At 38.1% G+C, this 21,581-nt stretch overlaps 1 protein-coding gene across 1 annotated transcript; it reads right to left on the bottom strand.

Moving 5' to 3' along the window:
* Nucleotides 1–5,294: 5,294 nt before the first annotated feature.
* LOC140226895 (uncharacterized) lies at nucleotides 5,295–21,244 on the bottom strand. The gene is made up of 8 exons (XM_072307322.1): nucleotides 21,155–21,244; nucleotides 18,656–18,778; nucleotides 17,351–17,513; nucleotides 15,566–15,700; nucleotides 13,546–13,735; nucleotides 10,726–10,870; nucleotides 9,672–9,796; nucleotides 5,295–8,584 (listed from the first exon to the last, which is right to left on the bottom strand). Exons 2-8 carry the CDS (start codon nucleotides 18,774–18,776, stop codon nucleotides 8,420–8,422), a joined length of 1,044 nt encoding a protein of 347 aa, XP_072163423.1. The 5' UTR covers nucleotides 18,777–18,778; nucleotides 21,155–21,244; the 3' UTR covers nucleotides 5,295–8,419.
* Between the last annotated feature and the right edge of the window lie 337 nt (nucleotides 21,245–21,581).

Raw genomic sequence — 21,581 nt, 5'->3', positions numbered from 1 at the left:
TCTCACGCTTTTACAACATTGGTACCATTTTCACGCACTGTTTTTTTTTTTGTTTTTTTTTTTTACGTATCATGTTATAAAGGCTGTCTAGGTACAATTGATCCCTCGAGATTTCATTTTGTATATTTGGTAAAGGTCATGCATGCATGTATCTGTACACCAAAAGGTCTCGTCTTTTCGTCTTGGCACATCTATTTGCGAGGGAGAAAAGCAATGTAATCCCCTGTCAGAATCAGAGATTGAAAGAACAATTCACATACTGCCCCACTCGTGATAATGATGACATTTCCAAAACAAGGTAAAACTCTTAAAAAATGAAAAGCGGTGCCTATCAGGACTTCGATAAAAATTCACAATGCTCCACACCCACACATATACACACATTTTGAAGTCAAAGATGGCAAGGGCTTCTTTTGTGACTACATCAAGCAAGAATTCAGCTCTATATCATTTTGAAAAAATAAAAAAGAATCCCGAGGGGGAATTTCAAGGTGGATAAAAGCATGTGTGTGTGTGTGTGTGTGTGTGTGTGTGTATTGAGGGAAGGGATACATGTTCAGTCGCTGATCTCTATGTACCTAGAGATCAGTGGGTATGCACTGGCGTAGCCAGGGGGGGCGATGGGGGCGGTCGCCCCCCCCCCCCTAAGATTTGGACCGAGGATTTGGGAGGCGGAAAAAAAATGCGTGTATACTGTATGCATGCACATGAAGCGGGTCTCCTTTGCAACCTTTCATCAAATAAGATATTTTTTTTTTAATATTTCACTCAAAGTGTGCACCAGATCGTTGAATTTCAATTCCAAATATGCAAAATCTCTCGTGCTTGGGAGGGGGATACCCCCTCCCAAACCCTCCCCCTCTATGCCTCTTCCCTAGCTAAGTACACTTTTTAGATTTACAAAAAAATCTGAATAGTTCTGAGTGCACAAGACTTTTCACTAATATTCCGAAAACTGAAGGTTCCCTCATGTATAAGGGGAATTTCCCCTTTTAATCGACCCTTTCCTCCCTCAGCCCCCCCCCCCCATCAGTTTTTGTTTTGTTTTGTTTTGTTTTTTTGATTACCCAAATGTTGATTCCATTAAATATGCGTATTATGTGTATACGAGATATCTCAATTTCAACCTTAAAAAGATAAAAGCTCCATCGGAAGGGAAGAGTGGAGATAACACTCGCCAACGCTTTCTCCCTGCTCGCCCCCCCCCCCCCCCGCACCCCCCCCCCCCCCCGCCATGCAAAGAAGTAGACTGTGGCTATACCAAGATCGCTTTATTTCAATTCTAAAAACGCAAAAGCTCCGCGAGCGGGAGGGGGAATCCCCCTTCCCCTAAGTTCTACCTCACTAGACTTAATACATACGAACAGATGGTGCACATTCGGAATAAGAGCTAAATTCCGTGATTTTAACACTTCGATGAAAAAGTGTTGCACCAAAATTTGCACCAGATCGCTGAATTTCAGGTCTGAAAACGCAAAATTACCTTCGTGTGGGAGGGGATATGCCCCTATCTACACCCTCGTGTGCATGCTTTTTCTGTTTGATTGCTGAACAGACAGCGTTCATGATATTCAGTGTAACAATTAATACAAGAAGACTAGTGTGTTTGAATTATACTGTTTTATAGGCAAATTGTTCAATAATAATCTACACTAAAATATACTGCAACCTTAAACAAGTGGGACTGTTTCAACTCGTTAAAACACGCAAAAACATGCATCAAATTGCACCATTTGCAACATCAAAATGCAAAAAGTTCTCACCGCAGGAGGGGGGACACCCCCCTCCCACACCCTCCCCTACCCGCTCGCTCGCTCCGCTCGCTCGGGTTCAGTCGAGTTCGTGATATACAGTGAAAAGAATTAATACAAGAAGTGTATCTAAATTATATCATTTTATAGGCAAATGATATTGTTCAATAATAATCTACAATAAAATATACTGCTACCTTAAACAAGTGGGACTGTTTCACGTCGATAAAACGCGCAAAAACATGCATCAAATTGCACCATTTGCAAAATCAAAATGCAAAAAGTTCTCACCGTGGGAGGGGGAAAACCCCCCTCCAACACCCTCCCCTACCCCCTCGCTCGCTCCGCTCGCTCGGGTTCAGTCGCGTTCATGATATTCAGTGAAAAGATTTAATACAAGAAGTGTATTTGAATTATACCATTAGGCAAATTGTTCAATAATAATCTACACTAAAATATACTGCTACCTTAAACAAGTGGGACTGTTTCACGTCGATAAAACGCGCAAAAACATGCATCAAATTGCACCATTTGCAACATCAAAATGCAAAAAGTTCTTATCGTGGGAGGGGGGACATCCCCTCCCACACCCTCCCCTCCCCTCTCGCTCGCTCCGCTCGCTCGGGTTCAGTCGAGTTCATGATATTCAGTGAAAAAGAATTAATACAAGAAGTGTATCTAAATTATACCATTTTATAGGCAAATTGTTCAACAATAATCTACACTAAAATATATTGCTACCTTGAACAAGTGGGATTGTTTCACGTCGATAAAACGCGCAAAAACATGCATCAAATTGCACCATTTGCAACGTCAAAATGCAAAAATTTCTTACCGTGGGAGGGGGGACACCCCCTCCCACACACTCCCCTCCCCCCTCGCTCGCTCCGCTCGCTCGGGATCAGTCGCGTTTATGATAATAATTCAGTGTTAATACAAGAAGTGTATTTAAATTATACCATGTTATAGGCAAATTGTTCAATAATAATCTACACTAAAATATACTGCTACTTTAAACAAGTGGGACTGTTTCACGTCGATAAAACGCGCAAAAACATGCATCAAATTGCACCATTTGCAACATCAAAATGCAAAAAGTTCTTACTGTGGGAGGGGGACACTCCCCTCCCACACCCTCCCCTCCCCCCACGTTCGCTCCGCTCGCCCGGGTCCAGTCGCGTTCATGATATTCAGTGAAAAGAATTAATACAAGAAGTGTATCTAAATTATACCCTTTTATAGGCAAATTGTTCAATAATAATATACATCAAAATAAACTGCTACCATAAACAAGTGGGACTGTTTCACGTCGATAAAACGCGCTAAAACATGCATCAAATTGCACCATTTACAACATCCAAATGCAAAAAAAGTTCTTACCGTGGGAGGGGGGACACCCCCCTCCCACACCATCCCCCCCTCGCTCGCTCCGCTCGCTCGGGCTCGGTCGCTTCGCTCCCTCGCAGACTAACCGCCCCCCCCCCCCCCTAAGATGAAATCCTGGCTACGCCGTTGTGGGTATGTATGTGGGAGACGTGGCTTTCTCTCCATTGAACACCTCACAGTTGTGCGATGCACTCTATTGTTCTACAGCCAAGGACACCTGTGTGGGGAAGTGGCGCTGTTGGGAAAATAAGAAAACAAAAGCGCCGCCTTCGAAGAAATCGCATGGCTGTTCTCGGCATGGTCAGCGTTTATTCGCTTCCCCTAACGATAACAAGCCTCAATGGGAATTCAAGCAAAAAGGGAAACCTGTTCAACCACTCTGGAGAAACAGATTTTTCATCCTGAAGCAACAAAAACACACAAAACAAAACAAGACAAAGCCGGATTTCCGGCATCTACAGTATAGTCCTTCTTGGCGTAATGTTGTTTTCTGGCTCAAGTTAAACAATATCAACTTCTTCATGGGGAGCGCATTATCTCACAATTCTCTCATTAATAGGTTTTTACATACAAATCTTCACCAAAATGTTTCTTTACAAAAGTAAATTTGAAAGAAGTAGAAGTTCTTTACTTTATATCAAAGAATTCTAGTAATGGATGGGCAATGACCCCTTTTAAAATGGAGTTCTACCAGCTACTGCAGACCTTCCAATTACAAACATGTAACATAAACACCTAAAATCATTCATATACACGTGTTTTACTTACTGATGTTAAAACTTATGGGAGAATTACAAGGTGATGAATCTCCTCATTCTCACTTTATGTATGCTTGTGTCTGATATCCACAATTATTTTCTGAAAACAAAGAGAAATGTGAAAATATTTTTCCCCCTCGAGGTTGATTCTCTGTGGCCACATTCTCTGTGGGATGTTGCTCCATTTGTTGAGTCTCTTTAGGAGTTTTATGCAGGTAGTAACTCTTTTATTCATAGTAGTGTTTCAGATTTTTAAAGATGATATGTCAGTATTTGTTTGCATGTGCTGCATCAGGCGTATTTTTCCCCCTGTATTTCACTGTATTTTACAACTGCTGATATATCAATGCCTGGACAGATATATATATTAAAAAAACAAAAAAAAAACAAAACAAAACTAGAAATGTCGCCAAGGCGACTGGTATGCCTCCGCCATAATGCACGATTCTCCTAATATGTCTATAGTACATGTAGACAATGTGTGATTACATTTTCACAAAATTGGCAAAATATTAAAATGACAAGTTTGTCACAAATGTGTTGAATGTTCATCTTCCTTGACCTAAGTTTAATTGGATGAATAGGAGAGCATGTACTTGGGGATTTAAAGACTTTAACTTGACTTTGACCCATTCATAGTTTATGCATTGAGTAATTTTCAAGGTATGGAGAAAAAGTGCAATTTCTATAATGAAAAGTTCAATGTTACCATTTTCATCTGGCCTTTGACCCTAAAATTCATAGGATAATCACTGTCAGGCACAACATGCATAAATACGTAGTAAGTTTCAAGATAACTTGAGCCACTTCTGAGATATGGAGGAAAAAGTTAGTTCAGACGGAAGGACGGACGGACGGACAACCCGAAAACATAATGCCTCCGGCACCACTTCGTGGCGGAGGCATAAAAAAAACCCACAAAAAACAGGTGTAATACTGGATGTCATGGATGTATATTTCGTTACTGAGTGTTAAGTTTCTCTGTGTTACTTTATATGAAATAAGGATGTGTGTTGTTATATTTTCTGTACTTCATTCTGGAATGTGTGTTTTATATACAATGTATGTGTATCTATAATGTACATTGTATGCCACTTGAATCACAAAAATTTTCCATTTTATGGACAATAAATAAATAAATGAAATGAAATGAAATGAAATGATTCACATCATCATCACTTGCAAGTCTGTTCTATGTTGTACAAGTACATGATTGTCTTAACTAATGTCAATTGAATGAAGAATGCAGTTTCCCTTTAATTTGATAAATCTGCTTCAACATAACAACAAATTATTTTATCTAAAGAACCCACATCTTTTGGTCATAAAAGATTTTTTTTTTTCACTCCCATAACATAAGCAACATCAAATCAGACACACTACAGACAGCATCTTTTGGAGTTATCTGACATTTATTGTCATTTAATGCTGAATAAATTTGTACAGTGGTATAGAAACATTGTTTACAATATTTACAGTATGAACATACAACAGAATATACTTAATATTTATCTATACATACTACTTATATATATCACTTGTGTGACTCATCATCACACACTAGGATTACTCTTTCCTGAAGCAAGTTCATACTTAAGGTTAAAAATGTGTCAACGCTGTACAATTTGTCTACCAGTTCATTACATTATTAATTCTACAATTAGACGGACATTAAATGTCAAACTAGACATGAAGAGGTTGCTAAGTCTGTACTGCTACATTAAAAGAACTCTAGTAAGGCACAAAATACTGTACACTTTTTTTTCCAGGACCACAAAGCGACGTAACAACCCACAAAAAGCAGAGTTCTTTTTTCTTTTTAGTAAAATCATTATCATTTGATTATCATCCTCTTATCGCACACAAGGCATGATTGACTGGTCTACACTTTCCTGGCAGACATGTGTGACACAAACATGTCGTAATTTCGATCTGTACAGTGATAGGACTGTGTTTAGTTAGTCACCATATTGTGTATGGATACCTACAAGCTCTCCCATTTTGGAGGGCAGAAGTGAAATTGACTGGTGTGCAGCCCCAAGCTATTGATTGTCACACGAGAGCGCTACACACCTGACTAACCGTGGATTAATCCGTCTCGTGAGGTAGAATTTTCAACATGCATTGTTGTTTCATTATAATTTCCTTCTGAAGTACCAAAAAAAAAAAAAAAAAAAGGACACACACAACAAACATATACAATTAATCAATCAAAAGCCAGTGAGCTCACAGGTCATGTCAATACATAGCTTACCCGAGTTCTGATTTTCACGTTTACAACAAAATCAGATAAAAGCACGAAGAGTCGCACAAAATTGCTGGAATATAAGTTAAGTTATATTGGTCCAGGTGACGTGTATTTCGAACAACTAGATAAAGTGTAGCGGCTACATATCTGCACATACACACATTTTTACAAGTAAGTTAAGGCGTACACACATAGCAAGTAACAAAACCTTTCAAATACTCATGGACGGTGTACAAGCAACTTCTATTACAACGATGTCCTCCGGACTGGTAGTTATCTCCCGTTATGTTGAAATTTTGATGTAACCAAAAGGAATTCTGCACTGTAGACTTTAATGATGATAATTTTTCGACCTGAATTTTGACTGTGTTGTCGCATAATTTCATTTTGACAATGTCCGTCGTAGAGGGAGTGCACAGTATCGAAGAGCACGCCAGTCACCATTAATCAACATGCAGCCTGCTTAGAATAACAATATAGACAGGTCACTGTGTTCCAAAAATATGATTTCTTTAATCTTTGTGAACCTGGCAGAGCAAATTACACTATGGGGTAATACAATACAGTATTCAAGTGTCAGGGCTGTTTGCATGGGTCTGTCCTTTGACATAACCACAGTAAAAGTTTCAACAAGAAACATCTCATACGACTTCGCAAGTTATGGGAACATGGTCTAATACCAAGTACAATACAATTAACCCTACAACTCATCTTAATTGTGGTATAAGTCTTCTGCAGGAATTACTAGCGGTAACATTTCACATAAATGAGAACAAAACACTAGATTTTGTGTGTATTGTGTGCAGTAGTGTCCTCGTGTGTTCTTTATGGTGTAGAAATACACATACTTGTCAAATTTTTTGCAAGGTTCAGCATTACATAAAGATATTAACCGCCCTCTCTGGCTGCTGGCCATTTTGGTTCTATTAATTCCCCTCTTTGTCAGATATATTGCCCGACATGAATTCTGTTTTCACTGAATGAAATAAATGTAACTCCTTTCATCAACTTGACAATCAATCACAACTGGGACTGTATGATTCCTACCTTGCAAAGGCCAAGTCATACTGAAGCAATAAAGTCATGAATTGTACAGCATCCCACAGAAAGTTTTAATGTTAATGCTGGAATACAGAAGATGAACAGCTCTGGTGTCTCATTTGCCTGCACACCACATCAGATTTCCCCATAGTGATCCCTAGATATGAAGTCATAAATGCATGAGGCTATCATTAACCATACATACAGTCAACCTTGCCTATGCTCATATCTAAGGAAAAAAGTTTGACTTTCACAATAGAATTAACAAGTATTTATGTCCACCCAGTGTAAAATTTTTCTTGGACTTAAGCCAATTTTGCGACTTGTGTGAGGTCGACTGAGGCGAGGTTGACTGTACATAGGTCATACGTCGTGAAACAAGAGTGAAGAGTTTGGGCTGCTACTTCTGCCATCTACCGTAAATGGCAGAAGGATAATCGGAATAGCCTCTGCTACATGTGAGCAGTTCTGCCATAACAGTAGAACAACAGTAGAGCAGCAGATATCCTTTAGGACCTTCACAGTTAGGCCCATAGAAGACAAAGAAACTATCAATTTTCAAATAAGTCAACTTCTACCCAAACAGTCTTTTTCTTACAGTCTATTGAATGAAGAGTAGAATAATTGAAAAATGTTGAAGAACCATGCTGAAAAGTACTAAGCAAATCATAAATTGTAATGACTGCATGGCACGGTGGGGAAGGCTCCATTCTATTCACTTGCCAAAAATCTATTTTTGAATACAGCTAGCTGGACATCAATGCTTGGAATCATTTTATATAAAGTGTAAAACCAGAAACACTCACAGCATGACAGCTTCAATTCACAAATGGACCTGGCATTCAATGCATTGTGACAAAACCCTTCTTGTGAATTTTACTTTCGCTAATCTTGGCTCCATGTGAAAGTCACGAAAATTTCTGGTTTTACAGTAATTAATGTTTGCTCCATTCTCTCTTATGATGCAAGTTGTTATTGGTACACACAAGAGGCAATACTTGAAGCTACAAAACATGCCAAACATGCTTGCAAAGAATCGCTTTTGCTTGCATTTACACAATGTGGTTATGTCAGAGAATTCTGGAAAACTGCACTAGAATGTTGTCTTGACAACAATCTGTTGAATATTGCCATGGAATGTTACAAATTCCTCACTCACCTTCTTGAATATGAGTGATTAGTGCTACCAGCAATTGTGGCTTCATAAAGAACGTTAGACATCTCAACAACTATGATCACAAACACCTTGTTGCATCGATCACATTTTCGTCGCTCATGTCAAGATCTTGCGGCGTCGAGTCCGGGGTGATGACCTCTCCGTCGAACATGAACCTGAAAGAGTTGATCGTCGTCTTCTGGGATGCTGCAAACTCCTCCAGCACCCTGCCAATTGGTTCCATCTGTGATTCACATCGAGATGAGATGATGCAAACAAACAAAAGACACATTCCTTTTTAAAATCATGACATGGTATCTATTTACTGTTTAGGGCAATAAATAAATTTCTCTAAAGCACAATAATTAATCTCCTTCACTACTGCTCTTGATTTTATTCTTTTTTGCTCTTAAGTTTCTCTTTATATTCTATTTTTTTGTTTCTATTTGATAACTTTGGTGAGGAAGTAGAATATTGCTTGCGTGACAATATTTTTCCTATTGATCAAAATTGATTAATATTCACTTTACGAAGCTGACCCACTCATGGCCAGTCCTGCATATACTTGCCAGAAAGAATATTCAATACTCTTCAAATGACATGATTTTTCCCGACAATCATCTGAACATCTCCATCTTTTGGAATGACTCTTGCAATCAACCAATTCACATGAGAATTTCTGTAAAATATTTACATGTTTCTATTGGAAATGGAAAAATATACGAATGAAATGAATGAATGAAATGAGAAAAACGATTTAGAACTTAAATTTACTTGGTCCTTGGTGAGACACTCAAATGATACTGTGATGTGTCCATGAACCTTGACTCAGGTTAATGTTTGCGTCAAGCCTTTATTCAACCCTTTATGTGCCAAAGTACTAAAACCTTTACTTGCTGAGTCTCTCCAGTGCTTTTCAGTTAATCATGATCAAACTTCACCTTACTCTATGACGGAAACCAAAATTGGGCAAAGTAATGCCAAAATCAGAAACCCAAATTGGGCAAAACAATACTAAGGTCCCACATTAAAGACTGAAGTGATAGAAAGAGGAATAGAGTGATTAGGCACTTCTTCATTGATTTATCAGTATCTTGATATGAAAGCTGACCGGCAAATACAGTTGAAACTGCTTGCCAGATGTCTGCCTTTGGCATCACCAACTGACTTACACAGGAAAAACTTCTAATGATGAACAAGCTAGAGAGAGCAATGAATCCATGCGTGCAAATCAAAAACCAATGAACCAGGGTTCCACTGGTATGATCCTATAAACTGACATATCCATCGACTGTGGGAGAAGCTTTCACAAATCATAACACGAAGCATACCTTGGCTATTCTTTTCGTCATGCCAGAGTTTTTCTCTCGGGTCCGTATCTTGATCATGACGAAATCTTCCTCGTCGAGCAGAGAGTAGCTGATGGCTGCCGCTTGTCCGTCGACGACGACGTAATCTGAAACGATGCAATCATGAGGTGTGATTCCTCTTGCCGGAGGTTTTACTGACAGAGCAACAAAAGTTGCTACCACTTGTGCCATTATGCACCGCTTTTACTCAAAATACAGGTTTACCCTAAACAAAAAGAAGAATAAGATTTGTTAAAGTGTATGATTACTGCAGCATGCTAAGCACAGGATAATATCTCCAAGAACCTTCCGGAGTGAAGAATGGACTCTCATTAAAAAAAAAGGAAGAAAAAGACAAGAAATAAGGTAATACATCTCTCTTACTAGTTCTACTACATGTTTGTCAAGCACTATAATTAGATTCTCAAGCAAACCTTGAATGCAAAGTATAAGTCATGAATTTATCACCCTTGTGTGGCAGCCAAACTACATACTTACTCAGAGTTATTAAGATTAGATTAAATACATGATCATTAGTCTTAGAAGTCAAGTAATTAATCAAGTAAGACTAACAATTGTAACATTGCTTGCAAACCACTAGAAATATCAACTGGATGTGTTGGACATCAGATATTGTAAGTCCCAATGACAAGGTAAACACAGAACACCCATAGATGCTTCCTCTTCAAGTACATAACAATGAGATGCAATCTATGCATTACACAGAGCAAGCCCAGGTATCTCACTTTAAGCAAAAGCAAGACCACAATCAGGTCATGTACATATGAATTTTGTAACTGACAAACCCCAAATGTCTGAAACAGAAAGATCAGATATGCTATGGAGATTAGGAAATATAAAACACACACAGACTTCATCCTCTGCATGTTCACAACAATGAAGAGTAATCCACGCATTACAGAGAGCATGCATCAGTATCATACTTTCAGCAAAATTGGGACCACAGTATGTTGATTATTTACCGGCACTTTTCAATGTGTGTGTTTGTTTGTTGTTGTTTTTTTGACCAACTTACCCAAAATATCTGCGACATGAAGTGATATGTTTCGTGGTGTGTCGGTCTCTGACACATCCTCTCCCTTCCTCGTAACCCTGATACATTTCTTCTCCACGCTGGACAATCTCGCCAAGTCCTCAAAGATGGCGCCAAACGACTGGTCCTGGTAATTCCGGGACACAGATGGAGACATTGCAGAAAGAAAATATGACATGCAAAGATGCACAGTTGCACACTGTATCAATGCATTTTTACGAAGAAGGTTTTTTTCTTCACTAAATCCACTGCCATAGGGAAGGGTGTTATGAACATGCATAAACTCCCTCACACACTGACTGGTTTGAAAAAAGGCTGAATGTGGCTACAGAAAATGGCTATGGCACATATACTGAAGATACACAAGATTGTTTATCCTTATACTCAAAGCATTTATAACACAAAAATCACTGACTTTCAAATTGCCATTCTGAAATCCCCCATTTCAAACAGAGCAAAGGTTTTTACAATCTTAACTATATGTGGGGTACTATGCCATAATGAAATGGTGCAGTTCATGAGAATAACAGATAAACCTTACACATTGTAAGTAGTAAAATGCCATCCTTTGTCAAAGAAGATTAGTAAATATAAAATATCCAATTCACATTTGGTAGTTTTGTTTTTCTTTATTTTGCTTAATCCTTTCATTCCTAATCAATGAAAGACCAGGAAACTTGGACTAGAAATCCCATGTGTGCCATTGTAGTTGTGTGTGAAAAACAGCAGTACCGCATACTTAGCACTTTTGAGATAGTTTTACTGGCATTTTTGCCAAGGGTTTGCCGAGACGTTACATTCAGTACCATTTTGTTAATAGGGTACAAAGGGCTATCTGTGAGGGTTCCATGACATATCCTCCCCCAACAATTGCTCCCATGAAATATCCGCTCACTAGGCCAAACACAAATTCTATCCACAAACATAATTTAACCCTAAATATTGATCCCCAAATCAAACTAAACCTAAAACCCTATGACAACCCTGACCCTAACCCTCAGTCCTTGGAATTGTCGCAGGAATAAATGTCCTGTCACCATCTGTGAGACATGCCGAAGAGCATGATTCAACCAACTTACAGTGTGTAGCGAAAGGCAATTACTGTGAAATGCAACAATTTCTTTACAATGGACATCAAGTTTACATCATATAATTTACTGAGGCTCTTTTTCTGAAACTCTGATGATTACGTGACAATGACTGCAGTCGTCCATTTCAAATTCATATGTAGGACCACTTATTTCTGCAAGTTCATGCAGGTCTTGGTATAAAAATGAACTCAATGTAGGTCCAAGAAATATCTTGTGCAATAAATGTCTTAAAATATCCAGCATGAATTGGTAGTGTACTCTTTAGGTATGCAATAAAGTCCCTCTATCTTGCACTCAGAATGATTGGGATATACTGTTGTCTTAGTATTCACTAAAAAAAGACAAACTCTCAAGAAATAATCACACTTTTTGCTTCTCAGCTCTTCTGTAGTTTGGAATAGTCTCTAATGTTATTTAGAAAACATGATAATTCGGAAAGTGAGTTCCAGGGAGAATCAAAGGGGTCATACAGTTTTGTTGGAGACCTAACTTCTGGTTAATAGGTCTAAAACTCTTTGGTGAGATAATGAGAAACCTCTCATAAAATAAGAAAGAGCATGTAATTCCAAGATGAATTCAACATTCATTTGATAAAAATTAGTTTTGAAACGGAGTGATCGGTGTGATCCACCTTTTATTATGATTGCTTTGTTTTACCTCGTTTTCGGATGTCTTGGCCATTCCAAAACCGATTTTCATCAAATAAACTTTGAATTCCTTTTAGAATTGTATGTTTTTTGTACAGTGCACTCCCGTTATAACGAAATGCTCGGAACCAGCAGTTTTCTTTCGTTATAACGAAATTTCATTATAACCGAACAAATACAATATAATTATAACGAAGCTTCGCTCTTCTGAAGATTCGTTATTCCGAAAGCTCATAATTTAGATAGAAGTATATTGTTCGTTTTCCAGATGTTCGTTGATCACAAAAGGAAAGAAGGTTCGTCATTCCGAAGGTTTGTAAATCAAAAAATGAGAAAGGTTCACTATTCCAAAGGTTCGTTGTTCCGAAGGTTTTTTAATCCAAAAATGAAATAAGGTTCGTAATTCCGAAGAAGGTTTATTAATTTAAAAAAATGAGAAAGGTTAGTTATTTTCGAAGGTTCGGTTATCTTAAGACGATTATAAGGTTTGAAATTCGTAAGTTTTGTTAGTGGACTCACCTTTTTCACTTTTGGATTAATTAAACTTTTTTTAAATGTTCCGATTAACAAACGTTTGGAATTCCTATCATTTTCGGACTAACGAACCGTCGTAACAAGAAAAGACTTCGTTATAACAAAAATTTCTCTATAACCGTGTTCGTTATAAGTGAATTTTGTACCATAGACTTTAGTGGTGATAATTTTGGGACCAGAAGTTAATGTTCCGATTAACAAACGTTTGGAATTCCTATCATTTTCGGACTAACGAACCGTCGTAACAAGAAAAGACTTCGTTATAACAAAAATTTCTCTATAACCGTGTTCGTTATAAGTGAATTTTGTACCATAGACTTTAGTGGTGATAATTTTGGGACCAGAAGTTTTACTTCGTTATAACCGTGTTCGTTGTAACGGGAGTGCACTGTAATATTTCATAAGTTGTTTTCTTAGTAAAGCATATCTCGCAAAAGGTTAAAAGTCCAATCCTCATCTCCACCATTACTATACCATCCCTTTATTAAAAGTGTCAACATGCTACTGAAATTTTGAGTACTGGTCCTCACCATTGGGTAATTCTCATATCGTGTCAGTCCCACGCGGGTCCGAACTTTGACCGTGATCGTTTCTCTTTGACCGGGTGTGTGTGCGCCCTCAACAAGCTCGGTGGGGCTCGTCATAACAGGTGACATGGTGCTCTCCATTTCTGACATCAGCTTGGATACGTGGTACTTCGACACCTCGCTTTCAAGGCTCCTAGTATGCAGAAACAGAGAGAAAAGGGGCTTTTAGCACAACTGCCATTTCAAGCTTGAAAATGTGTGTTTCATAGATGAACGACAAGGAATGCTATGATACACATGTACTGTTTTTGTTTTTGTTTTTGTCAATAATATTCATCCACAGATATGCAGGCACCCATGGGACACAAATGACATAATCTTGTGAGATATTGTATGTGTCAAGAAAAAATTGCTCCTTTCCCATCCAGTAATTATATTATATTGGATGGCTATGAATGGGATACCAGGGAATATTGGCCCTAACGAGTGCAATATTCCCTGGTATTCCATGAATCAAGGCCATCCAATATAATTATCATCATCTATACAATCAAGTAGAGCAAGCACAAACTGCACAAAATTACCCGGCTTTTACTCTTCTTTGAAGTTGACTCGGCAGTCACATCCCAGCGCTGAAAAGGGGAAGCCCCTAAAACTGCGTATCGGGCAAGATGTTTCTGCGCTTGTGAATTGTAACAAAATGACGCGCACTAGTAGCAAGCGTTTGCGCATTCAGCAAGCGCTCGCGCAATAAACGAGACAGAATTGAATATGGTGTGATCTTGAACGGCAAGTAACAACGGTAGCCCATGGGGAATTAATACGTTGGCCTATGCATTTCGTTCAATATGCTCTGATATTGAACGGTAAAAATTGAGCGGACTACAGTACGCGTTTTTAATGCGCCACTAAAACGTCCTATATAGATGATAATCTTTAATACTTGCAGAAAAGAGAGGTGTAATATATTAACAGATGGTATAATCTTGTGTGATATCATGAGTCAAGAAAAATTTGCTCCTTTTCAATCTGATAATCTCTGTTACTCTCAGAAAAGAGAGGTGTAGTATTACAAAACTTATACATGAGAGAGGATAATCTAACCATACCTTGGCATATCATGACCACACAATTACACAACTGTAAGCGCAATCTATCACAGATGAGCATACTGCTGCACCTACATGTACGGTGTATTTTGATATTTTCCCCCAAAAAATGAATGTAATCATTTTCACATTAGTTCAGGAGAGCAATCCGAGCAAAAAAAAAAAATTGTGAAAAATTACATGTCATGGCATTCTCTTTGTTCACTGCAATATCTTGTGATTTCCATACAAGTCATCACGCACTAATTCCTTCATTAAACTATCTTTCTGTGAACGCATAATGGTTGTACAGGTGCAAGTGTGTTTACAGAGACAATAGCGGATTTGGGTTGACTTTTAGGATGAGATATTAAAATGAACAAAGTAAAATTAAAGATAGTTTCATTGGATCCAGACATAAGATTAAAAGAAAATTCTCATAGTTTTCCTAGACTAGTAATATCAGTCACAGCCACACGATGTCACATCTGAACAAGTTTGCGATTTGCCTGCACACAAATCTTCTCTAAATGCTTTCGTTTCATAATTCAAGAGCAGGGAATTGCATCCTCCACATCAAATTGTATCAAGATTTAGCCTCAATGACTTTACAAAGTGTGTGTTGGGGGGGGGGGTAGTTAAAGTTGTGATACTATGGACAAAAAAAAAAAATTAGCATCTGCAAATCACAAGAAATATGTCTCATATAATCGTAGAGCAAGATGTTCAAATTACATGTCTTTCTTAGTTCTTTTCGTCATATCTTAATAAAGTTTTCATTGCTGTCAGATTTTACTTTATTCAATTCTTTAAAGTTAACTTAAGAATGGATTTTCATTCACAAATACCATGACTTCTTTTTTTTAATAGCTTTGTGCACAGACAGTGGAGATTGCAGAGGAAGAAAAAAGGTTAACCTCCCTTTTCCCTCTCACCTAAAAACGTTCGCTGCTCTCATGCTCTTTTGCTGGATCCTCATCACTGTCACATCATCAAGCTGTGTGGGAGGAGGAGGGGATGGGGAGTCTCTATTCCTTGTAGTCGTGGGGTTTTCCGCTCGTGTTGACGAGCTGGGGAGAAAAAAAGAATAAGAGCAAGACCTCAGAAGCACGAGTCAATGGTGGATGTATCTACTGTATGTTTTCGTCTTTGTTTTTGTTTTTTCTAACTGTACATTGTAAAGCCAGAAACATTAATGGCATAAAACTTTTGTGATATGGAGCTAATGGAGCTTTTTTTTTTCTTCCAGCATGAAACTTTTGTAAATCGCCAACCATGAAAACATTATGAGTACACTACATTTACTGGATTTTGCACACAAAAACTTTCACATGAATTTCAATTTTGGACATCATCGCTGCAAAATTCATGAAAGTTTCGTGCACCAGAAAATTTCTGGTTTTACAGTATATGACTGAAGACCTAAAAAACAATTCACAAAATTTACAATTGATCCCACATGAGTAATACCTATAAAAACTTCTCCAGAAAAGATTTTCGAGTTAACTGCTTTAAAATGATATACAAGTCATCAAGTTTCAATACCAATATTCCCAACAGGTCAAGAATAAACAATGGAAAGAATCAAGAGCAACATGTAGGAAAGCTTCATTTGAGCAAAGGGACTTTGAAGTTAACCCTAACCAGGCCGGGCTTTTTTTGATTTAACCCCCCCCCCCCCCCCGAGATCTCGGCCGTCAATTGCGCAATCGCCATGAAATTTGGCACGTGCATTACCTGTGGCGTAAACTACCAAGCTATACAAAAAGAAATGGAAATTTCGTCATAATAATCAATTATGCTAATATATGCATAAAATCATACATTTTGCTCTAAATCAGAAATTAAAGCTCCTAGAATCCTAATTTTTGGTGAAAACATTCTTTGTAGCATTCCCAACAATTTACTTGAAAAAAAAATTTGGTATCAAAATCAATTTCTTATGTATTTTATTGTTTTATGAATTTCTTATGTATTTCCTTGTTTTTTCGACCTTTTGTTTTACAATTTTTATTCCGCAAAATTTATGACAGAACCTATATCAAGCATAATTATGCTCAAATTAATTAGTTTCAGCCAATAAAAGTGAAAATAATCATATCTTTGTGAATAAGAAGAGAAAACTCAATTTGCATAGACTTTACACACAAAATCACGTTTTTGAGCCATTATCGGTCTGACAGGCATGTATAAAACGTTATGCAGCGTCGTAACGGTATGCACGAACCCCCCCCCCCCCCCCCCCCCCCCCCCGGCCTTTTTAGGGTTAAGGGTGTAGTCAAGTGCACTGAGTCATGGCAACCACTTGGAAGGGATTGTGATATTAATCTACAACATGATACACTCATGAATAGTATCCTAACCATAAGAATGTCTAAGTATCAATGCTACTGCTGAATGTCTTTAAACTTTCTGTAGAGTTTCCATGCACACTGTCAAGGGTGTAAAACCAAGAAAGCAAACTGATGAAGGAGAAAAGAGGCCATGAAACTGTTAGAAATGGATCTTCTGCATAATTCCACGCATTAAAAGTGGGAATTTCAGATGGAAAAGGGTAGCTCCCTCAGTAAAAATGACAAAAAAAAAGGATGAAAATATCTGAGTTGACTTATATTCTTCATTTACAGACCAACTGGGAGAACATCCCGAGTTACTTTCTACGGGTTTATGGCCACATACATGTATGGTAACCTTAAAAGCAGCAGCGTGCATTATCCTACCTCAATATAGTCACTACATCATCATCGTCGTCATCGTCATCATTGTTGCTGTAGTTTCTTCGCTTCTTTGCCCTCGACATCTTCCCGCCCTTAGAAGATGTCATGTGACTCTGGGAAGTTTTCTGTATTCTGGCCTTCAATTCCTCAGTATCTTCCTCTTCATCTACATAAACATCAAAGAGAAAATATAGACAGAGACACTCTACTCAAATTCATGAAATTCTTCCGTCGAGGTGTTTTCATTGCAACTGATTGACAAATTGCCCTACATTGATGTAAATAAGCACTGAATTGATCAGTGTTTTATTAGTAGCCATGATAAAAAAAAAATCATGGGCGTACATACTCGAGCAGGATTCAAACCTACGACCTCCCGATAACCGGACAGGCGTCATCATTTTATCATGGCTACTACTAAAACACTGATCAATTCAGTGCTTATTTACGTCGATGTAGGGCAATTTGTCAATCAGTTGCAGAGACACTCTTAGTTTCATCTAGAATTTATAAACCAAACACTTGTGAAGAAGTGGTTCAAGTGGATTTTTTTCCCTTTGGAGTGGGGGGGGGGGGAGGGGGGAAATGACATACATACATTGATAGAAATCTTCAAATAGTGCCCTGTGTCAGCAAATATGAAGTCAAAGGTGCATATTATGGCTTGTGTACATACATGGAAAATCGCTTGCAAATCCCACAAACTTACAATAGGGTATCCATAGTTCTAAGCGGCAGGAAATCCTATGTAAACTTTCAGTGCAAACTGCTTTAGCCAATACAGCATTCCTGGAACAATCAGTTTACTTCCATGAAAACTTTAAAGGCATCTTTAAAGGTTGAAGGGAAATTTGCCACCTTCAGGGGGTGAATGTTCCAGTCTAGCCATGATTTTAGTTCTGTCATACTTTCCCAATATACTACATCTATAATGTTTATTTCATGCAGCCATTTCTTTACACCCTGTTGTACTTTGCTAGTGAGTGTCATTTTCCTTTTTAAAGCTTTGAAGGTGCAACATCTTTTGCATATATCAAAGGGAACACAAACTTTTAAAAGTTAAAACTTTGTGGTCTTCTGATATGGTGTGAAAAACAAAACATACAAACATTTTTTAGAAGATAATATGTACAGAAATATCATAATCAGCCAGTTCAATCAGGTGTAAGTGTCTATTTCAACAGTTGTGGGTAATGCAAATATCCTGGTGTCATCATATCATTTGTGATTTAGTTTGAAATACTAATGCTACAGAACCTATGCTGCATACTATCATAATTTTCAGAAAATTATCTATCTTGCTCTCACCAGAGTCCAACATGTCTATGTTGAAGGTTCTCGCTTTCAGTACCCCATCATCATTGAATGCTGAGAAGAGGTTGTACGTCGGTACATTGCTAAAGTCTGCCTTTCGCCGCTTGTGAGCCATTCCTGCATCACATAGAAGAAAATAGACTCAGGAAATGCTGAAGGAGTTCCTTGAACACCCTCTACAAAAAAAGAAGGAAAAAATGTACCACAGAATAATGAAATAAATAATTTATGGTCAGGATGGATATTAGTAAAAAAGCACAGGTTCTTAGTCTAAGGGTTAGTGTAAGAATGATAGTCAATGTTGCAGTTTAGGTGAGGGCTTAGTTCAAGTATATGTATTGGGGTCAAATTAGTGACAACTTCACAATGGTCCAGAATTCACACTACATATTCATATTGTAATGACACAATGTTATTTTGAAGATTAAGAAAAGAAGAAGAAAAAGAAGAAGAAGAAGAGCAGCATTCTTGTGTAGATATGTTTGTATTCTGTGTGTGTCACTGTGTATGTGTATATCAAAAGAAATAGAGAAGAGAACACCATCCTATCTAGATGAAATACAAAAAGAGAATTGTTTTTAACATTAACTACATTATTTTATATCACAAATGTGAGGACATCACTGGAGACAAAGAAATCAATATTAAACAAAGATGAGATGAACAACAAAATACTGATATTTGATATTAGAGCCCCGCCCCCGGACCTAACATTTAAAGCAAGCTGCCCATACAGTAATTCACCAAAACACCATCCAAAATTTTGACCACCTGCTACATGTAAAACCTAAGGCGCTAGTGTACTTTCACACCTGTTTGTCAATTGATCCCCAAATATGCACAAATTCACTCTAAATTTATCCAACAGCCACGGATATTTGCATCTAAGTGAGATCCAAGTCCAGTGAAATGGAAGCGCTTTTACTCTTTTACACTTGTCAGAATGTGTCAATCGCAGCTAGTTCGCTCTGCGATAAAACTGCATTGCACAGGAGCAGACGGCGCAGTGCACGGTGTACAAAACATGTTCATGGCACGGCAGTGAGCACCATGGTTGATCTGAATGTAGAAACCTGTTTTGCTTTTTTTCCCCGCCTTTCCCTCACCTTGTACCGAGTCATGCTTGCAGTAACGATTAACTGAGGTTTGCGGTTGTTTCTGTTGTGTGTGTGTGTGTGTGTGTGTGTGAATGAAAAAAGATTGTGAAAAATGAGGTTATATAAAGACGGGTGAAAGAATATAAAGAGAAAGGATAGGAAAAGAGGGAAAGGAAATGAATGAAAATAAAACAAAAAGTTTACAAAATAAAAAGTATACTTAGAATAAAAACAAAAGATAATGGAGGGAAATAAGGAAGAGAAACTTGCATTACAAAGGGAGAGGTGGATGTGTTTGGAAAAAAGCAGAAAGCAAAGTAAAATAAAAATTGAATATAAAAATAAAAAAAAAAAGAATGAGAGATGAAGCAAAACTGGATGAAAGCAGAGATGAATAGGAAGAAAAGAAAGAATTATACAGGTTGTAAACGAATTTAAGAAAAGATTTATGAGGCCTACGTCAGAACGAAATAAAAGAAAGAGATTTTGGAGAGGAAAGAAAGGAAAGGTAGATGGAGGGAAAGATAACTCTCAAAGGAAACAAAGAACAATTGGGCAAAAAGTAATATTGAACAGGAAATTAAGAAAGTTAGACAAGAGGAAATCCATGAAGAAATTTTGGGAGGACAAGGAAAGTTAGAAATATCTCAAAATCAAAGAAGAAAAGATAAAGAAGAAAGAGAAAGATGCATGGAGGGCCTTCAGCAGGGGCTGCTGCACACACACATGCACATTCTCTGAAACCGTTTTGTATCTAGATGCTACAACTGCTACCGCTAGACTTGGCCGAGGAAAAGGGGAAAAGCAAATTTTAGCTTTCAAAGATCGACGCCATAGAAATAGCGGCTTTGATCGCTACATTCAGATCAAACAATCATCCCTTTTACTAGTGTAGCAGATGTAAATATTTTCAGTATTTAACTTTCTAGATAGAACTCTAACGTTAGTCTACCCTATTTCACTATGTTTACATTTCAATCAAAAAAAAAAATGCTGCTGCTGCATGCTGCCACATGGCATGGGTGCCACTAGAACGTTCTACGTATCCTGACTGTGTCTGCAAGTCTGAGAGTCTGAGTGGTAGAGGACCCTACTACGATTTTAATTAATCATAATCATGGTAGTGCACGTACGCCTATTTTATACGACTACAAGTGGTACTGGTGGTAGTCATGATACTCAATAGTGCGACTAGTGGTACACTTGGCTGACACTGCATGCCAGGCAAATAACCAAATCATGAAACTTCAGTGCAGTGGGTATGCATGGATGATAGAGAGATGATCGATGAGCTAGCTAGTCACTTCATAAACTAAAATCACAGAATGCCAGGCCAGCAGGCCGGCCGGCTTGCTTAATTGGATTGGCTTGTTGGCTAGGGCTGAACTGTACTCACTTTTTGCACCCTTCCAATGACTTGAAAGGAAAGCAGTTCTGATCGTAAATAAATGAAGACTTCAACTCTGCAGAAAGACCGGTAGGAAAGTTGTGGTGTGAGAGCTGTCAAATATGAAGCACTATCATCATCCATCCACTAACTACGGATATACCGGATCCAGTCGAATGCACGTACTGTATGGACATAGTGCGTACTCTATGGTGTATTGAATCCTCGGGATTTTCCCGCAAAACACTGTCGAGCTCGAACAGCAGTACAATCACTTCCGGTACTCTCGCAGCTAGCGCGCGCACACAGTTCACAGTGCTATACAGCGTTAGACATACAGTCAGACCGCAACGCTGCTGTTAATGAGCTCAAATAAAAAATTTATCGTACGCGCAGGTTTTTGCGCATGTCCTTCTCAACACCCGAGATTTTGCGA

This window comes from Diadema setosum, chromosome 4 (assembly GCF_964275005.1).
Source record: "Diadema setosum chromosome 4, eeDiaSeto1, whole genome shotgun sequence".
NCBI lineage: Eukaryota > Metazoa > Echinodermata > Echinoidea > Diadematoida > Diadematidae > Diadema > Diadema setosum.
The sequence above is the reverse complement of the archived record's forward strand: the minus strand, read 5'-3'. Positions and strand labels throughout refer to the sequence as shown.